The 26,515-nt window shown below is 35.4% G+C and overlaps 1 protein-coding gene across 3 annotated transcripts in view; it reads right to left on the minus strand.

Annotated features, from left to right (window-relative positions):
* LOC127941805 (high affinity cAMP-specific and IBMX-insensitive 3',5'-cyclic phosphodiesterase 8B-like) overlaps positions 1-26,515 on the minus strand; it is a 58,631-nt gene that overhangs the window by 26,971 nt on the left and 5,145 nt on the right. Inside the window, exons 1-2 of one of the 3 annotated variants that reach the window (XM_052537236.1) lie at positions 22,678-23,401; positions 825-881 (exon numbers count right to left, since the gene is read on the minus strand). In XM_052537236.1, coding sequence (XP_052393196.1) covers positions 825-881; positions 22,678-22,959 — 339 coding nt within the window. In that variant the 5' untranslated portion in view covers positions 22,960-23,401. Of the gene's footprint in view, positions 1-824; positions 882-962; positions 1,447-22,677; positions 23,402-26,515 lie in introns of those variants that run through there. The other 2 variants (XM_052537238.1, XM_052537237.1) reach the window with 2 other exon arrangements.

A 26,515-nucleotide genomic window follows, 5' to 3' on the forward strand; every position in this document is an offset into this window, starting at 1 on the left:
TGTCTAGAATCAATAGATTCTGTAGGTAACACTTCTTCTCCTGCTCGTCACATCCACTTGATTATTGGCCAAGGGCGAATCTCAAATTAGTCCAAATTTGGTAGATTAATCTAAATGAAGTCAAAGAACATATTCTTTTCATTTAAAGCAACTTATAGCACAATTATTACTCTAATCATTCGCTTTAAGCAACCAGAGGTTTAGTGCCTTGCACAATGATAATAACATGGATACAAACTCAGTAATTAGCCAATTAAACGTGCACCTTTCGTTTACTCGGCCCAGATCATTAACCAAATCAAAGCCAACAAGACAAACACTTAAAAAGCCAATAAATACACTAGCATTCAAAAGTTTGGGCTCGGTAAGGTTTTTTTTTTTTTAAAGAAATTAATGCTTTTATTCAGCAAGTATACTTTAAATGGATCAAAAGTGACAGTAAGGGCATTTATAATAGTTACTGAAATAAAATATTTATATTTCAAAAACCTGTGTATCACAGTTCCCACAAAAAATAAAGCAGCAGAACTATTTTCAGTAAAAATGTTTTTTACAACGGCAAATGAGCAATTCATGTGACACCGTAGACTAAAGTAATTATGCTGAAAATTCAGTTTTGCACCACAGGAATAAAATACAATTTTAAAGTTTATATATATAAAAAACAGTTATTTTACATTGTAATAATATTTCACATTATTACCGCATTTTCGATCAAATAAATAAAGCTTTGGTGTGCATAAGAGACTTCAAAAATCGTACCGACTCCAAACTTTGGAAGCTACAAATTCAAAAATACACATAATGAATAAACAGGACTGCACCTGAATGGGCTCCTGGGTCAGTTGCATTGGCCCCAAACGCTCTTCTGCTGCAGACACCTGAGTGATCAAGAGAAACAGGTATGTTTCATTGAAATGAGGTTAAAAAGGAAACAAAAGCAATAATGCATCTGGTCTTACCATCTCAGAGCCTTGAAGCAACATTCTGACATGCCTGTCCTGTTTTTAATCACATACTGTTTGTACATGTGCTTGAATGTCCAAGAATGCAACCAATAACGCAAACTAAACAAGACAAACAAAATTAGTCCACCGAAGAAAATAATGTTTCACAGGCTGAAATAATGATGGCAAATGTAGCCGTCCTGATCAGCACCAACTCCAATCCAAGTGTGTTATTCAGCTGATTTAAACACGACTATCCATAATCCTCTTGTCAAATTGTTTTAAATGCCATTTTAACTGCTCTATTGCTTCGTCAGATATGATACACATTGCAAAAAGGCTGGTTAGCATGGAGTTGTCCAAATGGTACAGCAAAATTGTTGTAATGACAGAGAGCAGGTGGCTCAAAGCTTCCTGCGTCATCCACTTTAACACTACACATAAGCCTCTCAGCAAGAATCACACGCTCACACACACAAACACACATGCACAAAAAGCCTCCAGGCTAAATACCGATTCTAATCACTATAAAAGCAGCATATGTAATGCACATTTAATTTTGCCAAGACAAAAGAGATGAGTAAAATGAGATGAACGAGAGGACTCTTATTTTCCAGTAAAAAGATTAAAACATTAAAATAAAATCTATTTACTAACTCACTCTTGCGTAAATAGCACAGCATGAATTTGCTTTGGTCATCTGCCTGTTTTATGTAAAATTTTACTGTTGAGAGGCCATCTAGTGTCAAGAGCTTTTATTCCTGTGACTACACACACACACACAGATCTTGGATGTGTTTAATTGGACAGTCCAACAGTCATAACACAATCACACCCTTTACAGCTTCAACAAATGCAATTATCAATTTCTCTACAATTGTCACATGCAGTAAAATACTGAATCTCTGCATGTACTTTAGCAATCTAGTGTTCCTTCACAAACCCGGACAAAAACAATTTTTTATATTGGTTCATGTAAAAAAAAGTCTCAATTTTTTTTTTCTTTTGTTTTACATTTAAAATAAACTGCAACCAGTTGCTTGAAATTTATTGAGACTAATGTGAAATTAATGTGAAAAGCACAAAACACCTAAAAAAGGCATTGTGGCATTAACAAGGTAAAAACATTTAATATTGTGGTATTTTGATATACAGCATGAATAACTACCATAATTATGTCATGGAATTTTATATAATATTCTGAGATGCATGGTGCTGCCAGTAACAAGAAAAAAAAAGTATTTTTTAGTAGTAAAAGTATTTTCATGATCACAAATTGAACTGCAGGCAATCTATAACAGCATTAAAGGGGTCATTTCATAAATGTAATCATTTTATTTTTACCTGAGGTCCACTTTTCTTTTTATAAAAATATAATATGGCACCCTTTTTAAATTATATAATTTTATATTATAAGAAAAATATGAGTTTATTTGAACAAAAGGGTGTCTCTTGAGATCTGAAAGCTACAGTAACGGAGAATCAGATATTTCATACTAGGACCCCTTTAAAAGTGACAATCGGAAGAGACAGTTGACATCAATAATGCTTTTTATTTTCCGGTCAAAGGACATTGCTAAAATCACTGTTACACAATGTTTTCTCAATAACAATTACAAAACAGTAGAGAGAACACTTTGCTATTGGAAATTCAATAACATTTATGTCCCAATTCACTAGAGAGGAACGAGGAGACGCTGGGGAATACTTTAACAAGACTTTAATTCCACGAACAAAGGGAGACAAACTCAAGAACTCAGGATGACGTTTAATAACGTACAGCAAACAGGGGACTGAGAACACTTTAAATACACAAACAACCAGGGGAACACACCTGGGAGCAAATGAACTAAATAATAAAACAGAGCTGGAAACGAATTCACACAACGAGGACAGGAACAGGACACATGAGGAGCAGAACACATGGAACAGAGTCTGACATAATGCCCGCCTCCGGAAGAGATCATACAGCTTTTGATGGCTGTGTCAATAAACAAACCAAACGTTTTACTCCTTTGAATGTAGCTTAATTATCTTTAAATGACTCCACACGCTTCATTTCAGTCCCTCTTCAAAGAGAGCCTGTGGATTTCAGCTCTTCTGATGCTGCCTTGTGCTGCAGATCTCTTTCAGGATAAAAGACCTCTCTTTCTCACACACACACACACACACACACACACACACCTTAAAATGCACACTTCATCTTCTCTATATCTAAAGACAATATCAATATTTATAAAACAAAGCTACTATATAAATATTATAAATGCAATATACATTACGGTTCAAAAGCCTGAGGTCAGTATGACCTCACAAAGGCTGAATTTATTTGATCAAAAATACAGTAAAAATTGTAATATTGTGAAAGATTTTAAGAAATTTAAAAGAACTGTTTTCCATTTGAATATATTTAAAAATGTAATTCATGTCCCTGCTGATTTCTGTGATAGCAAAGCAGAATTTCCAGCAGAATTTCTCCAGTCTTCAGTGTTTTTCCAATAACATTGTGTGTACTGTCACTTTTTTATCAATTTAATTCACCAATACTGAATAAAATGTATTAATGTCTTTTAAAAAAAAATCCCCAAAGTGTAGGGTATAAAAAATATAAATTATATACATCCATACGAACGAATATGTAATTACGCTGCTGCATTTCTAGATATGATTAAGTAACTTTAGTTATCTTAATCTTATCTTGACCTCTTTCATCTTCTGTATTTTCAAGAATTCCGAGTCTCTCTCTGGTTCTCTCGTGGTGTGTTCCTCTTCCCAGCACACTGAGTGTGTTTAGACTCAGTCATGTGCTTTTATTGAGGACAACAAACAAACAGAGAGACACATAAAATCACATGAAGAACAAAGGCCTTCCTTCACAGAGTACCAGGTCACGATAAAATATGATCCCTGCTATATTTAGATCCCCCAGATGAAAGTAGGCAAGCGGCAGCGCTGCGGCTGTATTGATTCAGATTTACTTATCACATTATATAATATATCAGCTAGATTGTATTTCTGTCCAGTTAACCCCTAGGAGACCTGGAGATGCTAGAATCAAAGCACATTCTCATTCAAACATTGTCATGGTTGATTTTATTCATATATATATATATATATAAAATCTAAATAAAAAACTAGAAAAGTATAAGTTTTATGTAAGCTGTTGTGGAAACTGTGTTTATACTTTTTTCTCTCTCAGGATTCTTTGATGAATAAAAAAGTTTAAAAAAAAAACAGTATTTCTTTGAAATACAATTATTTTGTAATTTTATAAATGTCTTTAGTGTCATTTAAAAAAATATATATTTTACACAAGATTTAATAGATGTATTTTTTTCAGTTTTTGAAACACTTTTTAGGAACCAATTTCATTTAGAAATTCCTAGTAAATTTCAAAAACAATCTCAAAGAAATGGCAAGTAACACATTGAATTAGAAGTAGAAAAACTGAAAAAGTATTTACTTGTAAAACACATCAATAATCTTTACATAACATGCATAATACAAACCTACTGCTAAAAGAGATTAACATTCTAAAAAAAAAAACAAAAAAAAAACAAACATCTAAAATGCATTACAAAATAAATAAACATATGTATGTATATACACTACTAGTCAAAAGTTTGGGATCAGAATGATTATTATTAGGGCTCAAGCCCGAAGGGGCGAAGAGCCCTATTGTTCTTCTAAGGATTATTCTTATTATTATTTTTTTTATTTTTTATTAAACCTTCCGGGGGTTTTTGGGGGCCTTAACATGCTCAAAAACTCTTGAAAATTGGCACACACATTGGAATCTGCGGCCATCAGGACGCCGCAGAGGCTGGGACCCGGGCGTGGCACAGGGGCTCTACAGCGCCCCCTGGAGCACAGTCAGAAATCTTGAACCATAGCTCACACACACTTGCATGTATTTATATGAAACTCAGTACACTTATAGATCTCATTGAGCTGAACAACTTTCGCGCTTTATGTCATAGGCTCCGCCCAACAGGAAGTCAGCTATTCAGGGCTGTTTAAAAAAAGCATGCTCTGGAATTTGAAATACTCCTCTGAGGTTTTCAACCCGTTCGCCACGAAACTCGGTGAACATGATCTCAAGACATTGTGGAAGAAAAATTGCGAGGGGATTTTTGATATCTCGAACGGTTTGCCCGTGGCGAGGCGTGGAACTTATGGCGAGAAATGAGGAACAGGAAATGTCTAATAACATCCACATACATTTCCTGAATTTGATCAAACTTCATGGGTTTGTTCGTTGTATGATACTGATTGTATATATGTGACTATTAAGAGTCAACGTTATAGCGCCACCAACTGGCAGCAGGAAGTGTGTCATTTTCCAAATGCTTTGAATTCAGCATCTTATTTTTACTTGATTTACTTAAAACTTCATCAGAATAATGACAAAACACGGCCGATGTAAATCTGTTGTGGGGATATTGATATCTGATATAGTGTTGCCATGGCAACGTGTCAAACTTGAATGTTCTGTTATGGTGAGTTTGAGGTAGACAACAAGCTCAGATTTACATGAAACTCAAAACACATATCAGTATTAGTGATAGCTAGACAATGGCAAAAGCTTTTAAAAGGGCGTGAATGAGGCACTCTATAGCGCCACCTTTTGTCAAAAGTGGGGGGGTTAGTTTTAGCTACAGACACCAAACTTGGTACATAAATTGTTCTTATCAAGACGGACAACTTTCTAATTCACAGTCATCAGCTACGATCAACAGGAAGTCAGCTATTTTGATTTGAATGTGGATTTTTTTTTACATTTAGCTGTGAATTAATGCATACTGCTCAGAGGAGAGTAACACTATACACACCAAACTTTGTCTACATGATGACAAAACATTTTAAACAACTTAAATTGCCAATGGATTTTGGATAGCTTGAACGGTTTTGTCGTGGTGATTTTTTTAAATGACAGTAAAAATGAAATTATTAATTGTCCTGCATTTTTAAATTCCAAACACTTCAAAACCTTTTTTCATACAGAAAAAAAGTCATTCTGAGTAAATATGGATAGTTTCACGACTTTACAACACTGTATGGATAACAGAAAATTAAAAAACTGTCAGACATCTCATCTCACTCTGTCCCTCTGTTTGAGTGTGTGTGCTTAGACTTCCATTGTCTGAGAGAAATTGCGCCCCTACAGGTGCAATTACCGGACTTTTTCTTTCACTTTTAAATCGGTTAAAAATACAAATAAATACTTAGATTTAATTCACACTGACAAGCTAAACCAACATATCTGATTATTACCGGTTCAGGGCTCATGGATAAATAATTTATGGCCAGAGATATGTGAGAAATAGGAGAAATGAATCACCGATGTGACCATGAGCGTCTGGAGTAAAGAGCTCAGAAAAAACTAATTTATTCCTGTTTTAAAGCTTTTAAAAATAAATTATTACAGCGATATCACACAATCAACCGATTAGAACACACCAAGAGCTACATTTAGATGTTTTTGAACTGTTTGTGTGAAAATGAAATATTTGTGGCTGCCTATCTGAAATCACGCCTCCGATCAGCGCGTACAGTGTCGAGCTCAAAACAAACGAATTTATTCTTGTTTAAGAGCTTTTTTAAATAACATATTACCACAAATGCACACAATAAACCCATTGTAACACTACAAGAGCTAAATGCAGGTGTTTGTGACCCGTTTAAGTGTGCAAGACTATTTGAAAGCGCGACTGGCAGAATAACATATATCTCTCGAGCTGCAGGATTCTGCCTTTCGTCGTACGAACGAACACATCACGGACAAGATTATTTCAAAACACATAATAGCTTGGCGACTATAAACGAAAACAGCCACGTGAACATAAACTGTTGAGAAATATATCTGAAGTGGATCTACTGGATTTGAATATTAAGTGACCGCGTATACCAGCTGCTTCTGTCTTAAATTTTAATCTATATAAAAAATGAAATTCATTCATCTTGGCTGCTTTTTTAATGTGTGTACGTATTTATTTATTATTTTGCTCTAACAAGAATTAATCTATATTTAATTAAATCAATTACATTTTATTTTACATTTTATTTGTCCATTTCTGCATCTAAACGCCTAAAAACATAAAACATGCTCTATTATACTATTGTTAGCAATTTCTTTATCGTCCAATTTATCTTCTGTACACACTTTTATTTTCATAATAAACTTGTTTGTTAGATTATACACAGTTACAGTGGTCTATAATAAATATTAACAGGTTTTATTCAAGCTGTTTAGAATGATTGCAGTAGGCTAATTTTTTTAAATGTAAATCCCAAATAAAAATTATAATAATTAATTAATAAAAAACATTGGAAAACAATTGCTGTTGTACTTTTTTATACATTTTGTATAATTTCATAGTTTATGCATTATAGTTATAAAAACAAATAAATGTAGCCACTCACATAGAAATAGGCCTTATCCTTTTCTGACAGTTTTAGGGATTTTTAAAAATCCTAAAAAACCTTATTTGTGCTGCAAATAATAATTTCAAACTCAAAAAGTAAATAGTCAGTTCATGCTTTATAAAGCCTTGTCCCAATATTAATAGTCAGTAGTAAGCAGATTATAAATACAGCTATAAATAGCTTGTTTTTGGTTTATAAGCACATTTATTAAGAAGGAGAGTAAAGGATCAGTTATCTTCCTATGAAAAAAAAATAAATAAAAATAAACAAACAACAACACAGATTGATACAGAACTCAGAAATTCTATTGTGGATTTATGATAAAATCAGCCTGGAAATGATTTCATACTCCTCCAAGAAGACACAAGTATTTCACACCAAACTTTTTTTAACATGAAGCCAATATACTGAGATGTTAAATTGTGAATGGGTTTAGGATAGCTTAAATGGTGTGGCCATAGCGATGTATTAAAGTAACATAAAAAATACAATAGTTATTTTACTATATCTTTAAAATGTTTCATTCTAACTCTTCATAATTTTTTATATAAGTAGAAGTCCTCATTTGAAGGAAGCACAGTAAGTTTCATAGCTTTATCATTTTCAAGAGCCAGCATAAAATTAAAACTATCATAACATATAAATCAAGCTTGCAATTCTTAGTACCAATAATGGCCACCAGAGGGAGCTATAGGATTACTTTTAAATAATTATTGTAGAAACGAGTATAATTTAAATCATTTATAGAAATCTTTCAAAAAAATAATATGAATTGTATGTATTTTACTGATAAAGTGACCCTCACTTAATTAGAATAACAAGCTGAAGTATTGTGAACTGTATATTAAGAATAATTCTTTATAGGCTTTATGGACAGATAAGTTTTGAGTGACTCTTGAAGGTTCAGCACCACATCCTCTTTTACCACTGTTTAAAGAATTAATCTTACACAACAGGTGTGAATGAATTTTGGATAGCTTGAATGGTTTTGTCGTGGTGATTTTTTGAAATAATAGTAAAAAAGGAACCAGTAAATGTCTTTTTATTTTTTTAAAGTGCAGCTTCTAAACACTTCAAAAAAAAAATGTACACATAGAAGACAAGTCATTCTGAAGAAATATGCATAGTTTCATGACTATACAACACTATATGGATGATAGAAAATTAAAAAACTATCATACATCTGATGTCACTCAGTCCCACTGTCACTGTGGGTAATGTGTGTGTGTGTGTGTGTGTGTGTGTGTTGTCAGTTCTTCTTGACCTGCTTTTTTCTTCTTCTTTTCTGACCTCATGACCCAGTCAGCATTTTTTGTACAATGGTCAAGTCTTAACTTATCAATTTCTGTATTGCATTTGTGTTTGATATTTCTCATGGGTATTTCATAATTTTCGACCTTACAGTTTGAGTTAAAACTCTATTTTAGCGCATTTCATCTGTAAAAGAAAACATGCCTAATAAATCTGCACACATGAATATAAGGGCCCTATTTAAACGATCTGAAACGCAAGTGTCAAAGCGCGAAGCGCAAGTAACTTTGTGGGCGGGTCTCGGCGCTGTTGCTATTTTCCCGGCGGGATAAATGGCTCTTGCGCCCGGCGCAAATCTAAAATGGGTTGGTCTGAAGTAGCTTCATTATTCATAGGTGTGGTTTGGGCGTAACGTAAAATAAACCAATCAGAGCGTCATCCAACATTCCCTTTAAAAGCAGGTGCGCAAGTTCCATTATGGATTGCTATTATTATGGCGTATTTACCAGGCGCACGCCAGGAGCGGTTCACAGCCGAGGAGACTGATGTTCTTGTAAGAGCAGTGAAAGACAGAGAAGTTGTGTTGTATGAGGATGGGAGAAACCCACCCAAAATAGCGTCATGATTTCCGTCATCTCATGTGTTAATATTTTTTTAGTGTAACAATTTATGATTTGCAAAAATAACTGTTGCATCTGTGTAGATTACATGAGCAAAGTGTATGCGCGTTGTGCACGCTATACATTATGGTCAAGCTTGCGCCCTTAAAACAGCATAATGAACAACGCGTTTGACTTTAGACTAGGTTTTTTCTGGTCAGTGGCGCAATTGTTTAATGGAACAGCAAAATAGCACCAGGGATTGTTTGCGCCGGAACAAGCCTCCTTTTTTGCGCTGAACCGCCCAGGGAGCGCAAGTTCATTCACTAGTTTAGCGACGTTCTTCTGTGGAGGGAAAAGCGCGCTTTGCGCAGGTGCAAAATAGGAATGACACATGCGTCGGTGTACAAAGTCAATTGCGCTGGGTGCAAGATAGGGCCCAAGGAGTTTTTCTCTTCCAGCTTTCCTGGACTATTGTATAGCACTCATAAATGATTAAATAAAAAATAATGGTAGTTATTAAGATTGATATGGTTTGGAATTGGTAAAATGTACTTGGAAAAAAAATCACAATAAAACTATGTTTTCATGTTTAAGTTTGGAATATTAACTGACATGAATGAATGCTATATAAATATTGTTCATGTTAACATAATGTTTATAAATAAAATCTTATTGTACAGTGTTACTAAAGCTATATATATATATATATATACATATATTTACATATACATATACATATATATATATATATATATATATATATATATATATATATATATATATATATATATATATATATATATATTGTTCTGTGAATGTGATTTTAAAGTCTAGATGATTCGGATTAACCCTTTAACTGCCGTATCCTTTAAAACCTCACTGCCAGAGGGATATTGTGAATGCATGTGCCCGCTGGGCACAGTTTACCTGATGCCACGGGGGGGTTATGGCATTGGTGGCTTGAGCCCGCCATCGCTGCTTGCAGCTATATTTATTATTATTTTAGGAGTTTCTTATCAAGGCTGCTTTTATTTTATTAAAAATACAGGAAAAAAAATTATATATTGTGTAATATTATTATGATGTAAAATAATGTTTTTCTATATTAATATACATTAAAATCTAATTTATTCCTGTGAGGCAAGGGAATTGATTTTATCTGCGCTCTCCATCAGTACAGAGCCATTCAGTAATCATCCAAAGATCCCCTTTTCACTCTGACAGCAACAAAAAGTCACAAATATATGAGTGTGACCAACACAACAAGCACATCTCTAATAATAACTTACCATAGCTCTTACACGGTGACCACAGTTTAACTGTTAAACCACATGAAATCTCATGGATACTTATGTGAAATCATTGTTAGGGTGGCCTTACGTGCCCTTTTTTCCAGGACATATCCTGGCCTGGGACATATTTGCCCGTTCCCTGTAGATCCCACCTTCTCGCACACCATGATTGGTTGATTTTGTGCAATGCCTGCAAGCTATTGGTCAGACAACTTTTCATGTCTTGAAAACAAAGCCACACTGGACATTTCCAGATGGTTTAGAAATCCATGTCCTAAGAAAGCATCCTGAAAAAAATATTTAGCAGCACTGGCAACATTGATAATTCTAATAAAAAACTCAGCATATTAGAATGAGTTCTTAAGGATTATGTGACACTTTATCCTGGAGTAATGGCTCATGGAAATTCAGCTTTGCATCACAGAAATAAATTATATTTTAAAGGATATTAAAATAGAAACTATCATTTAATAACATAATGACATTTTGCTAAAGTACACATTTTTTCTGTATTTTGGTTCAAATAAATGCAGCCTTGATGAACATAAGAGACTTCTTTATAAAAAAAAAAAAAAAAAAAAAAAAAACAAGTCTTACTCATCCCAAACTTTTCACCATTAGTGTATATACACTTACTGGCCACTTTATTAGGTACACTTTGCTAGTTCCGGGTTTAAGTCCCACTTTTTACTTCAGAACTACCTTAATTCTCCATTAGATTCAACAAGGTGTTGGAAACATTCCTCAGAGATTCTGGTCCATATTGACATGACAGCATCACACAGCTGCTGCAGATTTGTCGGCTGTACACCCATTCCACCACATCCCAAAGCTGCTCTATTGGACTGAGATCTGGTGACTGTGGAAGCCATTTGAGTAAAGTGAACTCATTGTCCTGTTCAAGAAACCAGTCTGAGATGATTTATCTTTGTGACATGGTGCACTATCCCGCTGGAGGTATTCATCAGAAGATGGATAAACTGTAGTCATAAAGGCATGGACATGCTCAGCAACAATTCTCAGATAGGCTGTGGTGTTTAAACTAGGGATGCACCGAAATTTCGGCCACCGAAAATTTTCGGCCGAAAATGGCCTTTTCGGTTTTCGGCCGATAGACTTTTATCACCGAAACAACACGGCCGAAATGTTGTGATGACGCAAAAAGAAACCGCGACCTGCACGTGCACTTGCATAGCAAAGACCACGAGCTCCCCGCGACATTCACTTAACACCAGTGAGAACATTCTCTCTCTTCGTATTCCTTTATTCGCAGCACTAAAGCGTCTCCTAACAAAGAGATTAAGACGGACCACGAAGTAAAAACAAAGAAAAGTACAGTCTTATAGAGTCTGTTAGCACACGTCTCACTGAGATCTTTTCGGATCCTCTGCACTTCATCGCGAATGTGCTTGATCCGCGTTATAAAGACCATTACTTGGATGCGGAAATAAGGCGCGCACGAGAAATGATCCAGGCCGCGCTGGCTGCGGAGAACCCGCGTGGAGACGGAGAAGCGCCAAGCGCAGGAGACAGATCAGAGCGCAGAAAAAAAGACTCGTCTCTGCACAAGAACCAGATGAGGGGCATGCACCATCGTTGTCTGATATGTTCAGTGGAATTCTGCAAGAAAGTGCCTCAAATAATAATAATACGTTGGGTATTTTGTTCTTATACACACACACAAACATATATACATACATAATATCAGATTGTAGCCATATTTATGCTAGATTTTCTGCTAGATTTCTGCTTTAATTTGATAAAAATGTTTATTTATGCCCTGGCCCTATTTAAATACACTCTCTCAAATATTTCTCAAATGTCAGGCAGATGACAAGCTCAACTGCTCAACAGCTAGATGGTTAACTGTCTGAAGTCCCCATCCCCAGAAGTGATAACAGTCTTGCCAACTGGAGAAGTAATGCACTTTCTAGTCCTACATAGAAAAATTTCAAATGCACTTCACCTAAATGCACTTTGTTTTTATGAGAGAACTGTTCATTTTAAAACCTTTCTGCAGGCCAGTAGGCCTGTACATTATTATTAAATATACACATGAGTGGGATAAATTTTTAGTTTGAATTTTATTTTATACTGTGCATTGTTGCAATGTGCTTAATAAATATTTACATCATTTGTAATTATGTATTTTTATGTTTTTTTTTTAATAAGTTATGTAATTGTAATTATCTTTGAAACTTTAATATTAATTTATGCAATTGCAATGTCTTAATTTTAGTAAAGTTAGTACACGGTCATAGCAATAAATGCAATGGTACTAATAATTGGCATGATTTATTTCGGTGTTTCGGTTTCGGTTTTCGGCCTTGGTTTTCTCTTTTTCGGTTTTCGGTTTCGGCCAAGAATTTTCATTTCGGTGCATCCCTAGTTTAAACGATGCTCAGTTGGTACTAAGGGGCCAAAAGTGTGCCAAGAAAATATCTCACACACCATTACACCACCTCCAGCAGCCTGAACCGTTGAGACAAGGGAGAATGGATCCATGCTTTCATGTTCTTTTTGACAAATTCTGACCCTACCATCTGAATGTCGCAGCAGAAATCAAGACTCATCAGACCAGGCAACACTTTCCCAATCTTCTATTGTCCAATTCTGGTGAGCCTGTGTGAATTGTAGCCTTCGTTTCCCATTCTTGGCTGACAGGAGCAGCACCTGGTGTAGTCTTCTGCTGCTGTAGTACATCTACTTCAGGGTTCAATGTGTTGTGCATTCAGAGATGGTATTCTGGATACCTTAGTTGTAATGAGTAATTATTTGAGTTATTGTTGCCTTTCTATCTTTTCTAACCAATCTGCCCATTCTCCTCTGACCTCTGACATCAACAAGTCATTTTCGTTCACACAGCTGCTGCTCACTGGATATTTTCTCTTTTTTGGAAACCCATTCTCTGTAAACCCTAGAGATGGTTGTATGTGAAAATACAAGTAGATAGGCTGTTTTTGAAATACTCAGACCAGCCCATCTGGCACCAACAACCATTTCATGTTCAAAGTCACTTAAATCCCCTTTCTTCCCCATTCTGATGCTCGGTTTGAACTTCAAGTCATCTTCACCACATCTAGATGCCAAAATGCATTGAGTTGCTGCCATGTGATTGGCTGATTAGCAATTTGTGTTACCAAGCAATTGAACAGGTGTACCTAATAAAGTGGCCGGTGAGTGTATATATTAGGCCTGCATTAACGCATTAATGCATGCGATTAATTTTACAAACCTTAACGTGTTAAAATAATTTAATGCAGTTATCGCAAAATTACTGAAGCACTATTTCTATTCTAACCCTTTAAACCAAATTTTGCTCCTCTGCTTGCGATCAGATCATTTAAAGCTGCTAAACTCCGGGAAAATTTTCAGTCAAATGATCGAGGAAGTGAATGCGTTCCAACAATCCTTCCAAAACAGCGCTAATATAAAGGAAACCAGGCTTATTACATCAGAGATTGCAGAGCTCTGACATATTCTGTGATTGTCTCTGAAGAGCGCGAGCCCTCACATGTCACACACACTTGCATGAATTACAAACAGAACAGAATCTTATCATCCCATCACTGTATGGACAGATGACACACAAACTACGGTTTCTTGACTGGATAACCATTCTCGCTAGAAAAGTTTTAATGGATGAAGACTGCAATTAAGGTAAAAGACAATTGCAGTGGCATACAGGAGTCGTACAGTAAGCACGCGTGAGTGCGTTATAATAATGCGTTTATGAGTGCTCTTGACACACTTATCGCACAATTGTATTTATGCAGAGCACAGAAATTTCCATGCATTCATGTTGTTTCCACACACATTCATGATAATTAATGGACCGGTCTACAGTAGTATATATATGCAGTCAGCAGACAGTTGGTTTTGGGTTTTTTTCAGGGGGCAGGGGCATCTCTATGTGGTCCTGTTTAGTATCGCAACTTAACTTCTCTAAAATGTAAAAAGGCTCTTTGCTGTTGCACTGTAGACATACTATAAATTCTGTTTTTTTTCTTTCATATGTGCTTATATGGGCTCCTTCGTTGTCCTTTTGGAGTTTGTAAGTGTCCTTTTTTGGACAGACAACTACATTTCTCTTGAAAAAAAGCTTGCAGAACATACAGATTTTTGAGAATCACGCTTTAAATCTTTTGTTTTACTTTGCTGAATGTACTGTAGCAAATGATGACAAAATAAACATTTGAAACATGATAAATGGTCTATGCTTAATTTCATGAAGTTTCCGATTAAAGCAGAGGAAAAGGGTGTGAAAATTGTAATCGATTGACAGCCCTAATATATAGATTTCAATGGAATGATAAAGGACTGTTTCCAAAAGCCTCTTCAAAGAACCATTTTGTCAAATTTAGCTTACTTCTGTGGATAAATTTGGCTACAAAGTTTAAACACACACACACACACACACACACACACACTGAAGGAGGTTACACATGATGTATGCACACAAATGTATGACTGTGATCTTAAGACCACGTGTGATGCAGTGTGCTGCTTTTATCTTCGCTCTCCATCAGTACAGAGTCATTCAGTAATCATCCAAAGATCCCCTTTTCACTCTGACAGCAAAAAAAAGTCACATATATATGAGTGTGACCAACACAACAAGCACATCTCTAATAAAAAGTTACCATAGCTCATACACGGTGACCACAGTTTAACTGTTAAACCACATGAAATCTCATGGATACTTATGTGAAATCATTGTTAGGGTGGCCTTACTTGGCCTTTTTTCCAGGACATATCCTGGAATGGGATTTCTGTGTTGTATTTCATACATGTACACATTAGTGTTGTCAAAAGACCCGGTACTTCGGTACCAAGTCGGTACAAAAAAAATGAAAATGTGACGGTACCAGGTTTCTTTAAGTACCGGTGGTACCGAGGACCCAGTCAACCTGGTTCTTGACGCATACAGTGCTATGATTTCAGCGAAGCAGAAAACGCGGTTGGAATCTCAAAATCCAGTTATGAAAATAAAACATATTAATATGGACAGTCACGGAATTTGTCAAAGTTAGCATAAATTAATCAAATCAAATCTCCTTAAGGACCAGTAACTGTAATGTTAAGCCATAAAAGTTGGTTGAAATATGAATCCTGCATATTCTGCGCGTCTCTGTGTGAATGAATGAAGGGCAGAGAAATGCGGGTTTGTTTACTACATAGACTGAAGCGTGTGATGCTTGCAGTAATTTAAGCATAAATACATAAACAACATCACCAGAATTGTCACTTCACAAGCATTTTATTGTTTCATTTGAGTAAAACCAGTGTCAAAATAAAAGTTAATTTTTACATAAAGGCATTGTGCTAGAAATATTACTATTATTTAGTATAATGTTTGTGATACTGCTACTACGGTTTTATTTTTTAAAGAAATAAAAATCACACAATATTTCTTCCATGTTTAAATTTTAATAGAAAATCCCCTTTATCAAAAAAAAAAAATAATGTTTACATTTATTTAAGACAAAATTATATAAAAAACTAAAACTTTAAACATAATTGTAAATAATTATCAAGAATGGCATTGGTTTTATTTTTAGTGATAAAAAGTGTTTTTCTTTTTTTTAATTAGAATATTTTTGTGTTTTGATTTGGTACCGAAACTGGTACCGAGAACCGTGGATTTTCACTGGTATAGGTATCGAATACTGAAATTTTGGTACTGTGACAACACTAGGACACATATTTGCCCGTTCTCTGTACATCCCACCTTCTCGCACACCATGATTGGCTGATTTTGTGTAATGCATCCAAGCTATTGGTCAAACTAATTTTCAGCATGTCTTGAAAACAAAGCCACACTGGACATTTACAGGCAGTTAAGAAATCCAGGTCATGTCCCAGAAATTATATTTTCATATTTTAATGGGAACATTAACACAACCTTCTTGGAACATATTTTTGATAGCTGGGTTTAAAATCACACCATGCTGGAATGTGTAACAATTACAATTTTAAGATACCTTTTGGTAGATTCATTAAATACATTTTCAAAATATATTATTTGATTTCAATTGAGGAAATCATTGTACAACTTCATTGTATATTCATTAAGGATTCAGAGAAACAAGACCACAAACCAAGCAGGTTTATGAACTGAATATCTAGCATTGAATAATTGCTGATAAGAGCTTCACAATACAGATACAGTATAATCAAAGTGTCAATCTTGGTGTAAAACAAGATTTTGTTTTTCTCTCTCAAGAGTTCCTCTAAAATGGGCTATAAATAACCTCATAAAACTGTGTTCTCTATGAATATACAGCTTACCAACTGAATGCCATCTTATCTAGAGAATCATCAGTTCATCTACTGAAGCTGTAAGTCAACATGCACAGCTAGGCAACCAGAACACAACACAGAAAGGTCAAAGTGCACACAAATTCACCCCAAGCCATATAAAACGAAAGTAAACAACGGAAATCTATGATTTCTCACAACAATTTAAATTTTTACCCATTGCACCACACATTTTCCAAATAATAAATTTCTCCAGGTGAAAGAAATTAATAATATCATTCCATTCCATCCCATCAATGAGATTTTAATTAAGGTTCTAACTTATATATATATTTTCACATTTCACCAAAAAGACCACCATTTCACCATTTTCACTTTCTTATCTTCACTTTCTCTGCATTTGGTTCATTAAGGCCAAAACAAAAATTCCAGGGATGGAGTCTCTGTTCAGTAGATATTATTAACAACCAGCGAGAATGTGAGAGAGACAGAAGAGAGGAGAGAGAGCTGGTAGAGTGGGAAACAGATGGTCATTAGTAGATAAACAGAGACAATCAGATGTCTGATGACACAGACAGAGTAATAAATTAGGAGAGGGATTTTTCTATGTGAAGAAAAAAAAAATCAGAGGATTGTGATTCTCTGGCTGTGCGCAGCAGTTATAACGTGTGTAAAACAACATCAACGCTACAGCCAAAGCAATATCCCACTCACCAAATACAGAGACACCACACAACAGAGTCACCTCAGTCATATACATCAACAATCCCAAATTACAGCTGTGCCGATATACAGCCATATCGCACTCCTTGTCATGTGTTATTGCTCTTTTATAATGAATAATAATGAATCTTACATTTTTTTTTTAAATATACAAATCTGAAACCATAATATTTACTTTTTTAAAATAGCAGCTTGACTGTATTAACCACTATCTACCCCAATCTTCCATCCTAATAAAATGAATAAACTCAAGATTCAAACTCTTGCTGTCTGTTAGCAGAAATGCTCTTGGTGTGTCCAGCTTGTAAACTGGAATGTTTCACATTTAAACATATTTCAAACAATCTGTTCCCGTCCCGTAAGATCCTACATACTCCCACGATGCTTTCAAGTGTTTACAAAAACCTCCCAGATGATAAACAACGTTACTATGCCACCATCATGGACTACTTTGGAGTTCTGTTGCTCTTGCTGACTGAGAGAACACAGTCTATAACACAACCTCAACACACACACACACAGAAATGAAAGGAAAGCACTCACACGTGAACAAATAGAGAAGAAACGGCTTAGAAAATTTTAGTTTCCTGTCCAACCTGAAAAACTCACTATTTGGCATTAGCTGGTAATTTTCATACTAGAACCGAGAGCACATTCAAGTAATGACCCACACACACATGCACCATAATCAAGCTGGTCAATGCTCGGATCACAACTCCAAATCAGTCACGGTATGGGGAATCTGAGGTCAAACCAAAAATTAACAGGAAAATTAACTTGTGTATCATTTCATCCTTTTTTACCATTCCTTATGATTGGTTCCGTAATAAAGCTGCTTTAACTGTGGTAAAACCACAGATATTTTTAGTGAACAGTATAAATATTTGGATGTGTCTTACCATTCAAAATGTTGCAGTAGAGATGAGAGTCTCTTACGTTCACCAAGGCTGGATTTAATTGAAAACAGTACTACTGTAAAATATTGTTTCAGTTTAAATGAATTGTTTTCTATATTAACATATTTTAAAATATAATATTTCTGTGATGAAAAGCTGAATTTTCTGCATCATACATCATATGATCCTTGAGAAATCATTCTAATATGCTGATTTGCTTATTAAGAAACATTTCTTCTTAATACTGTTATTGTTCAAAACAGTAGTGCTGCTCTTTTTTTTTCAAAAAATGGAAACTGAGATATTTTGTACTAATTTAAAATAATTACAAATTTTGGTCTTAAAGGGCTTTACTCTAACTTTTGGTCAATTTAATGTATCCCTGCTAAATACAAGTGTTTATTTCTTTCAAATCTTAAAATAAATAAATAAATAAATAAAATAATATATATATATATATATATATATATATATATATATATATATATATATATATATATTAAATGATATTAAATAGTAATAATATTACATTTAATAATAATATTAAATATAAAAATAAATTGATCAATTTAATGTATCCCTGCTAAATATAAGTATGAATTTCTTTCTCTATACTCATATGGCTTTATATATTATAATACATGCAACTGTTGGTGTTATTATTAATTTCTTTAGACTTATAAAACCTTTAAAAACCCTAAGTTTTTTTAAATGCTCACATACTGAAAACATACAACTCCGGTTGCTAGTCTAGATCTAAGTACACTCTCAGAAAAAAAGGTAAAGTATTTGAAAAGTACATTTTTAGGCAGTAATATGAATAGTTTAGTTAATTGTATGTACCTTTAAGGTACCAATACACACCCTATGGGTACAAAGGTGTATCTTTCAAAAAAGGACCACCCCAGTGACAGTTTTGAACCTTTTTTTACTGGAAAGAGCAACACCACACAAAAACTTCTACTCACTAACTGCTTGGACTAATACAGATGATTTCTCTCTAACAGAGAGGGAAAAAATTTAAAACATCTACAAATATGCTGGAGAATAACGTCATGGCATCATTACCATGGATGTAAATAAAAACCAGCCATCCAGGGGATAAATTTATATCATCATGTTCACATCATGTATCATCATTTGGTACAAATGTCTCCCCTGAAAGCAAACGCAAAGAAATCTGCTAACTAAATGATGCTAACTCGTGGGACAGATGCTGCAGGACGGCGCTAATCATCGAGGACCGATTTCATGCTGTTATCTAAATGTTCCTGACCTCCCGAGGGAAGCCACAGCCAATCAGGTTGTACTTTACGTTAGGCTACTTTTTGACAGTGATGAGTCTCAATGTCAGTCGAGACGGCTGATGCCCCACTACATGTCTCAGGGCACCTCCTCCCACAATGCCTTGTTCTAATCATATGTGTGTGTGTATCTGGACTGAGATTCATCAGCCTTTTTGCATGTGATAGTTCACACCCTGCAGAGATCACAGCCAGAGGGGTAAACAAATTCTGTGGCATGAACAAACACAAATGCATACAAAGAAACACAAGATCGGTCTTTCTTCAACACAAAGACACCGAGATGCACAAACACACACAAGAAAGCCAGATATCACACATTCAATACAAGATGGATATTGGCTCTATTGCTCTGGACACAATGAGAGTGTGTGTGAGTGATGGAGAGCCATGCAGAGTTACACACACACTTCAATGGCATCACTGAGTTCCTCGCCAGTGTCGGCAAGCATCGGACTATACCACACACACACGCCTGGCAGATTGTACCAGTTTCCTTTCAAACTGACAGACGACCAACATACACACATAAAAAGTGCCCATTAAAAACTATTACATACATCCATACACAGATCTATAAAAGGTCCTTTTAGGATCTTAAAACGGCATTAGTATTTGATTTTTGTTGGTAACAGAGATTCAACTGTGTACAGTGGGCCATCGGTTTTATTTGGCCAAATCAGAACAAATGAGCCACGATTTTATCATTCTCTGACAGAGAAATGTAATCATTCTTTGACCAAACTAACAAAAAAGTGTGTTTATTACAGGTCTAAGAGAGTGTGCTCACATGCAGCGTGAGACATTTTCTAATCTGAATCCTACACGCGATCTGACTGGAAACACTTTAACTCTGATAAAGCTGAAATCCATTCTAAACATAGCAGGAATTACGGCGTTCAGGTAAACAGCCTTCCAGCTTCTTCTGCAGAATGTAAGCAAAATGTAACAGAAAGATATCATCCCCAGAAAGAGACAAAAAAAAGATTTAACCTTTTCAACAATAAATAGAAATGCTGTAATGTCCAGCCTTACGAAAAGTCACCATAGTTCGGGAAGGAACACTACAGCTGTGTTCAAAAAGCATGGTTTTTCTATTTCAAGTTAAAACTTAAACAGTCACTGACTTGAAAATGAAGTTCATTAAAAAAGTTATTATGGCAGTATGGTTTCCACAAAGCATAAAATATAACTTGATAAAAGCCACCAAAATAACCATACAGATACAGTGGCCACAAAATGCAATGACGTTCAGAAATTTGATGTGCAGTCAAAGTATCAAAATGCGTTTTGGGCCCACTGTACTTGTACAGTCCAAGGCAGTAGTTCTAAAATGGTTTTGCATCATGACACAAATTTGACTTTAATTACCCAATGGTGACCCAAATCTGCAACACACAAAATATGATCATGTAAAATGTCAACCAGAATGTCCAAATCAAATGTGAAACCTAAAATAGATAGAACAATATGCTAAAGTATTAGTATTCGACTGCATGAGCCCAGTTTGGTTATCCGAAAGCAGCACTAATTTAATTCCTACTCGCCTTGACTCATTTAACACAAAAATCATTATCTGACTTGAGTTGCACCTGCATTAAAATAGATCTCTACTACTTACAAAAACTGATATCAGAAGTGGAGTTTCACGGTGTGGAAATTAAATGAATTTTAATATCAGATAGAGGTGATTTTATACATTTGAAAAGTGTGTATAGTTGCATAAAAGGTGTAAAATGAACAAATATAAACAAGAACATTATTTGACATTTAAAAAACAGCCATGGCTCTTTGACCCGCAGTGCAACCGTGTTGTATTTTAGTACCAAACTAAAACAGTCCTTGATGGGATATATTTTTGCCTCCTTTTAAAATTCTGAAAAGCTACCATGACTAAATATTTAACCATATGAAATTATGTTATTAGTTGCATCTTATGTAAATTTATTTCTCTGTTGGCCATGAGCATCTTGCTAAAACAGTATGGTGTCTGGAGTATGGTGCTAGCAACACCAACATCACAGGTTTGATTCCCAGGGAACACGTGAACTGATCAAATGTATACCTTAAATGCAATTTAAGTTGCTAAGTTCAGATAAAGGCATCCGCCAAATGCATAAATGTAAATGTGGCCATATGAAAACAAACCGGAGGCCCATTTTTGGGACACAGCCTACCAGTTGAGCACTGCTGCTATAAGGACCATCATGGTGGTGCATATACAAACTGTTCCCACAAATGTCAGAAATGAACCAGGGCTTGGGGCAAAAATGGCCCACATATTTTTTCTAAGTCTTCATCTGTAACGTATGATGTATTTCCACCAATCAATTACATAAAAGCCAAGCAGAACACTACATTTACATTTGGCAGAGGCTTTTATCAAAAGCGACTTCTATTGCATTTAAGGTATACATTTAATCAGTTCTCTCATTCATTGGGAATGGAACCCATGTTGTTAGCACCATGCTTTACTGTTTTAAGCTACAGGAATTGCAATATCTTGCACACCTATTCGATGTTGATTTTTATTGACAACAGACATAATAGTTAATGATCGAATTGATAATGTTAAACCAGTTAATGTAAATGCTGAGGGTTTTATACTGTTAAAAATGTCTTTGTAAAAGTAAATAATGCTGCTAAGATCACATCCACAGGTAAATATTTTCCTCCACTGGGCTCCCACCTGTTTGAAGTTTCTAAATGAACAAAACTCATTCACCAAAGCTAAATTTAACCTTCTGAATATCAGAATACCATTAGAGATGTCAAACTAGACATAATTAACAGTAAACAATAAGTATATGGCAGCAATAAGCATCCAGGTGATGATTCACAACAACAGCACACATGCAGGAATGACACTAACACACTGAATGAATGACAATACGGTGGAAATAAAGAGAGATAAAGAGCTAAACCTGATTCCCACCATCTTGCCATTCATTCATTCATTCATTCATTCCTCATACCTTGACGCTGGATCTGCTGGTCTGAGTCTCGGCCTCCGTGCACACGTGCCCGCCGCTGTTCTCTTTCCGCTCCCGGTGGGAGTTGGTCCGTGTGTGCCTGCTTTGGTACGCGATCACGGGGGGGATGGTGTCCGCCGCGTCGGTCTTGATGAAGAGGCCGTGCAGGGTGGTCGCCGTGCCCTGCGAGATGGTGGTGGTCTGGTGGGGCGAGTTGGACTCGTCCGAGTCTCGGCAGTAGATCACCCCGCTCTGCGAGACGTGGATGCTGGGAGCGCAGCCCATCGTTCCCCGCGCCTTGCTGCGTAAAACTCGGAGGAACGGATCTCAAGACGTTCCCCCGGTACATTGGCCGGTGGTCACGCTGCTCAGTTCCGCCTGCCTCCCTCCCGCGCGCGTCAGGGAGAAACGGAGAGGAGATCCATCTCGCGGCGTTATTTATCAGTGATCATATCAGATCAGATGGATGACACCTCGGCTGTCCAACCGTGAGCCCCTTGCGCTTGTGCCATGTCACATTTTGGACGAATTACACCCTCATTTCACCTCGGCGTATGACACTAAATGTTCAAACTGCACGATACGATCCATTTTCTCGCGGTATTGATCATCGGTGTGTTCATCACGACGGCGGAGCTCTTAAAAAACAGGCGCAAAGCATCAGACTGTGAGAATATGCCTCAAACTTACACTCGTGGTCCTTTAAGACACACGAGCGTCATCGGTGACAGACACGCACATCAGTAGGCTACAGTAGTGACTCCCTCTTCCCATAAACACACACACACACACACACACACACACACAGTCTGCCTATTGATTGAATCTGTAAAGAATTATGGATTCATGATTTTCTTTCTGTAGTGGAGTCTAAACGAGAAAATAACTGTTTTGCATGGCTGTATTCATATTTAATAGCCTGCAAAATGCAGATGCATAAACAAGACTATTGACTTACTCAACAACTGAGCAACTGGAAAGCAGGGTGAACCATAAATGTAGATATATAACATCATCCTGCATTAATGAAATTAAATCTAATAATTGCTTTTCCAAAAATAGCGCTGTTTTGCTCTAGCATGTCACATTTTCTTACAAAATATGAAGCATTTTGTAGCATTTTTTGCTTCTGCAAGTATTTTTAAGGTATATCATGTTGTATTACATCTTAATTTCCAGAAAAACTGACACAAAAAGCTTCCTGTCTTTCTCTGAACTAGGTTACATCTATTTGTTCCAGTAATTATACATAAAACATCAATTAAGCAAATGCATTCCTATTCCTAAGTATCCTAATTGATAATACACTTAGCTGTGGTATTCATGTGGACACAGTTTGCTCTTGTGTAATGCAGAGACTGTTTTTATGAATAGACTTAAGCTATGAGTTGGTCACATAATTATGTGCTAATTTTATCGGGCTGTCGAAGAGAGAGCTTAATTAGATATGGCATCACAGTATGGTTTGGTAAACTTAAGATTGGGCACCTGGTTAAAATCGCAATGAAGATTGCAGGGAAAGGAGAATATCAGGCCCTTGAGTCACTGAACAGTCAGTTCTCAGGGAAGCACATGAAATCTTAGCTGACCCAGTACATATATTGAGTATGAACTGTTACCTGCTGGAAGATGGTACAGACTGCCAATGTGCAGGTATAATCATTTGAAAAACTCTTTTATACCTACCTCTATTAAAATGTTAAACATTTTTAAGGAAAGGGATTATGTTTTTATTGTATCTTATTTGTCATTTATGATCCAATGCATCTGTCAATGTAAATGCACGTTGAGGGCAAACACATTTCCATTTGGAGATAAAGTGTATTTAATTTCAATTCTCAGCCCATTTTCACATGAACGAATGATTTTGAAGATTATTATAATCCATTATGCCTAATCCTGATTTCAAGGTTAGAATTATGGCCAGTGACAAGAAAATGCAAACATGACTCACGTTTTCTGCTACATATGTGTGTGTTTCACTACAAGGCAAACAGCAACGGAAAAATACAGATTTTGTGAAAAGTTATTTGACAACAAATTGAGTATTTGAACAGATTTCTTCACTTCTTTGCAGGTTTCTAAATTAAATTATGCATTTTGAATAGACTACTTAGTGTTTTTTGTAGTTAAAACGGAAACTTTTGACAGCTTTATTTTGAAAAAAAAAAAAAAGACAAATTATAAATTAAATGTGTTCTTTTATTATTGCTTGGACAAAATGAAGCACGTTTCTTTGTGAAATTGAAATATAACACTATAATATACTAATTTAGCACTTGCGTATTGTTCTTTTGTTGGTTTTGATTGCTTATATTGTCCTTATTTATACTGAAATATAATGTAACTGTAAATAACAAAACTAAATTGAAATTTTAAAACAAACCCCAAATCAAATAAATAAGTAACACAAATAAAAAAAAAATCTCTTCATTTAAACAAAATTAGGCTTTGTCTTTGCTCTTTCCACAAACTCTTTTAAAATGAGAGGCAACCACTGCATTTAATCATGATCCAAACAAAGATGCTGCATACATGCAACATGAGCAGCTTTTAAATTCAATTAGATTGTATAATTTCAAAATTTGAAGCAAAAAAGAGTGGTTTGACTTAAGTTTTGCGAAACTACATAAAAATATCTGCATGAAAAAGAAACAGCAGAGCTGAATGAGACACAGATTTACTCTTTGCCAGCAGGTGGCGCTTAAAGCGTTTCCTTGGTTTCCGCTGTAAACAAAGCAGTGCTGCACTTATGAACTTTAATATGCATTATACAGAGGCAAGATGAAAAGAAAAAATACCATCTAATCTAAGTTCCCCTCAGACATACATTTATGTAAACTCCTACCCTTAATTGAATCCCAATTTGTTTAGCATCTCAACTGATTTGAATCGTCACATATTTTAAGCGATTTTCAACCAGTTCGCAGTTAATCGTTACATCCCTAGAGCTGTGTAATTTATTGACTGCTAATGAAGCATATACAACATTGTTTGCTGAACACTTACTTCACAAAATGTTCACTTGTTTACTAATTCACTTAAAAATAAACAGACTGTGTTATACAGTACATCCTTACAGTTGTCAGTGATGCTAGAGGAACTAACGGCTGTCATTGAACCACGTGGGCATGTTTATGAACTGATAAAATGAAACAAGGCCATTCAATTGACCTTCACCTTGATGAATCAAAAATTATTTGAACATCGGAACGTTCCTAAAAAACAACGTTTTAAGTGTTTCTGTATGTTAAACAGTAGAGCATATGGGTGGATTCCCAGGGAGTTCATGAACTGATAAAATATGAATGCAATAAGTCATTTAAAGCATCAGCCAAATGCATATAAATGTACAGTGCAAGACTTCAGGATCAGTGATAGTACATCTGGGTTTCCAAATGTTTGCATATTACAGATCCAAGCTGTAAATTGTTCCAAACATCTGTAAATGACTGATAAACCCAGACTATACAGACCTTTTATTATGCTGGATTCTATAACAGATTCTTGCATGGGTGAAAAAATTTTTTCTGGCCTAACTTCTTCACTATTGCAAGTCATTCTGCATATGTGTAACACAGTACATGCGTAGGCAAAACCTTCAATAGTCATAACTAGAAATGCCAATAATATCTCAGATGTACTATTCTGATGAACTAAATACACAGTGGTTAAACATTTACATAATAAGCAGAAGATTTTATTCATGGGGAATTTGCTTTACTATGGTTTAAATTTTGTTTATATTTATCATACCCAAATAACATATGGTGAATATACAGTTTTTTTTTTCTTGAGTTAATTAGATTTAAAATGCAATTTTGAAAATTAAGTATTTTAT

Source organism: Carassius gibelio, chromosome A21 (assembly GCF_023724105.1).
Source record: "Carassius gibelio isolate Cgi1373 ecotype wild population from Czech Republic chromosome A21, carGib1.2-hapl.c, whole genome shotgun sequence".
NCBI classification, from domain to species: Eukaryota; Metazoa; Chordata; class Actinopteri; order Cypriniformes; family Cyprinidae; genus Carassius; species Carassius gibelio.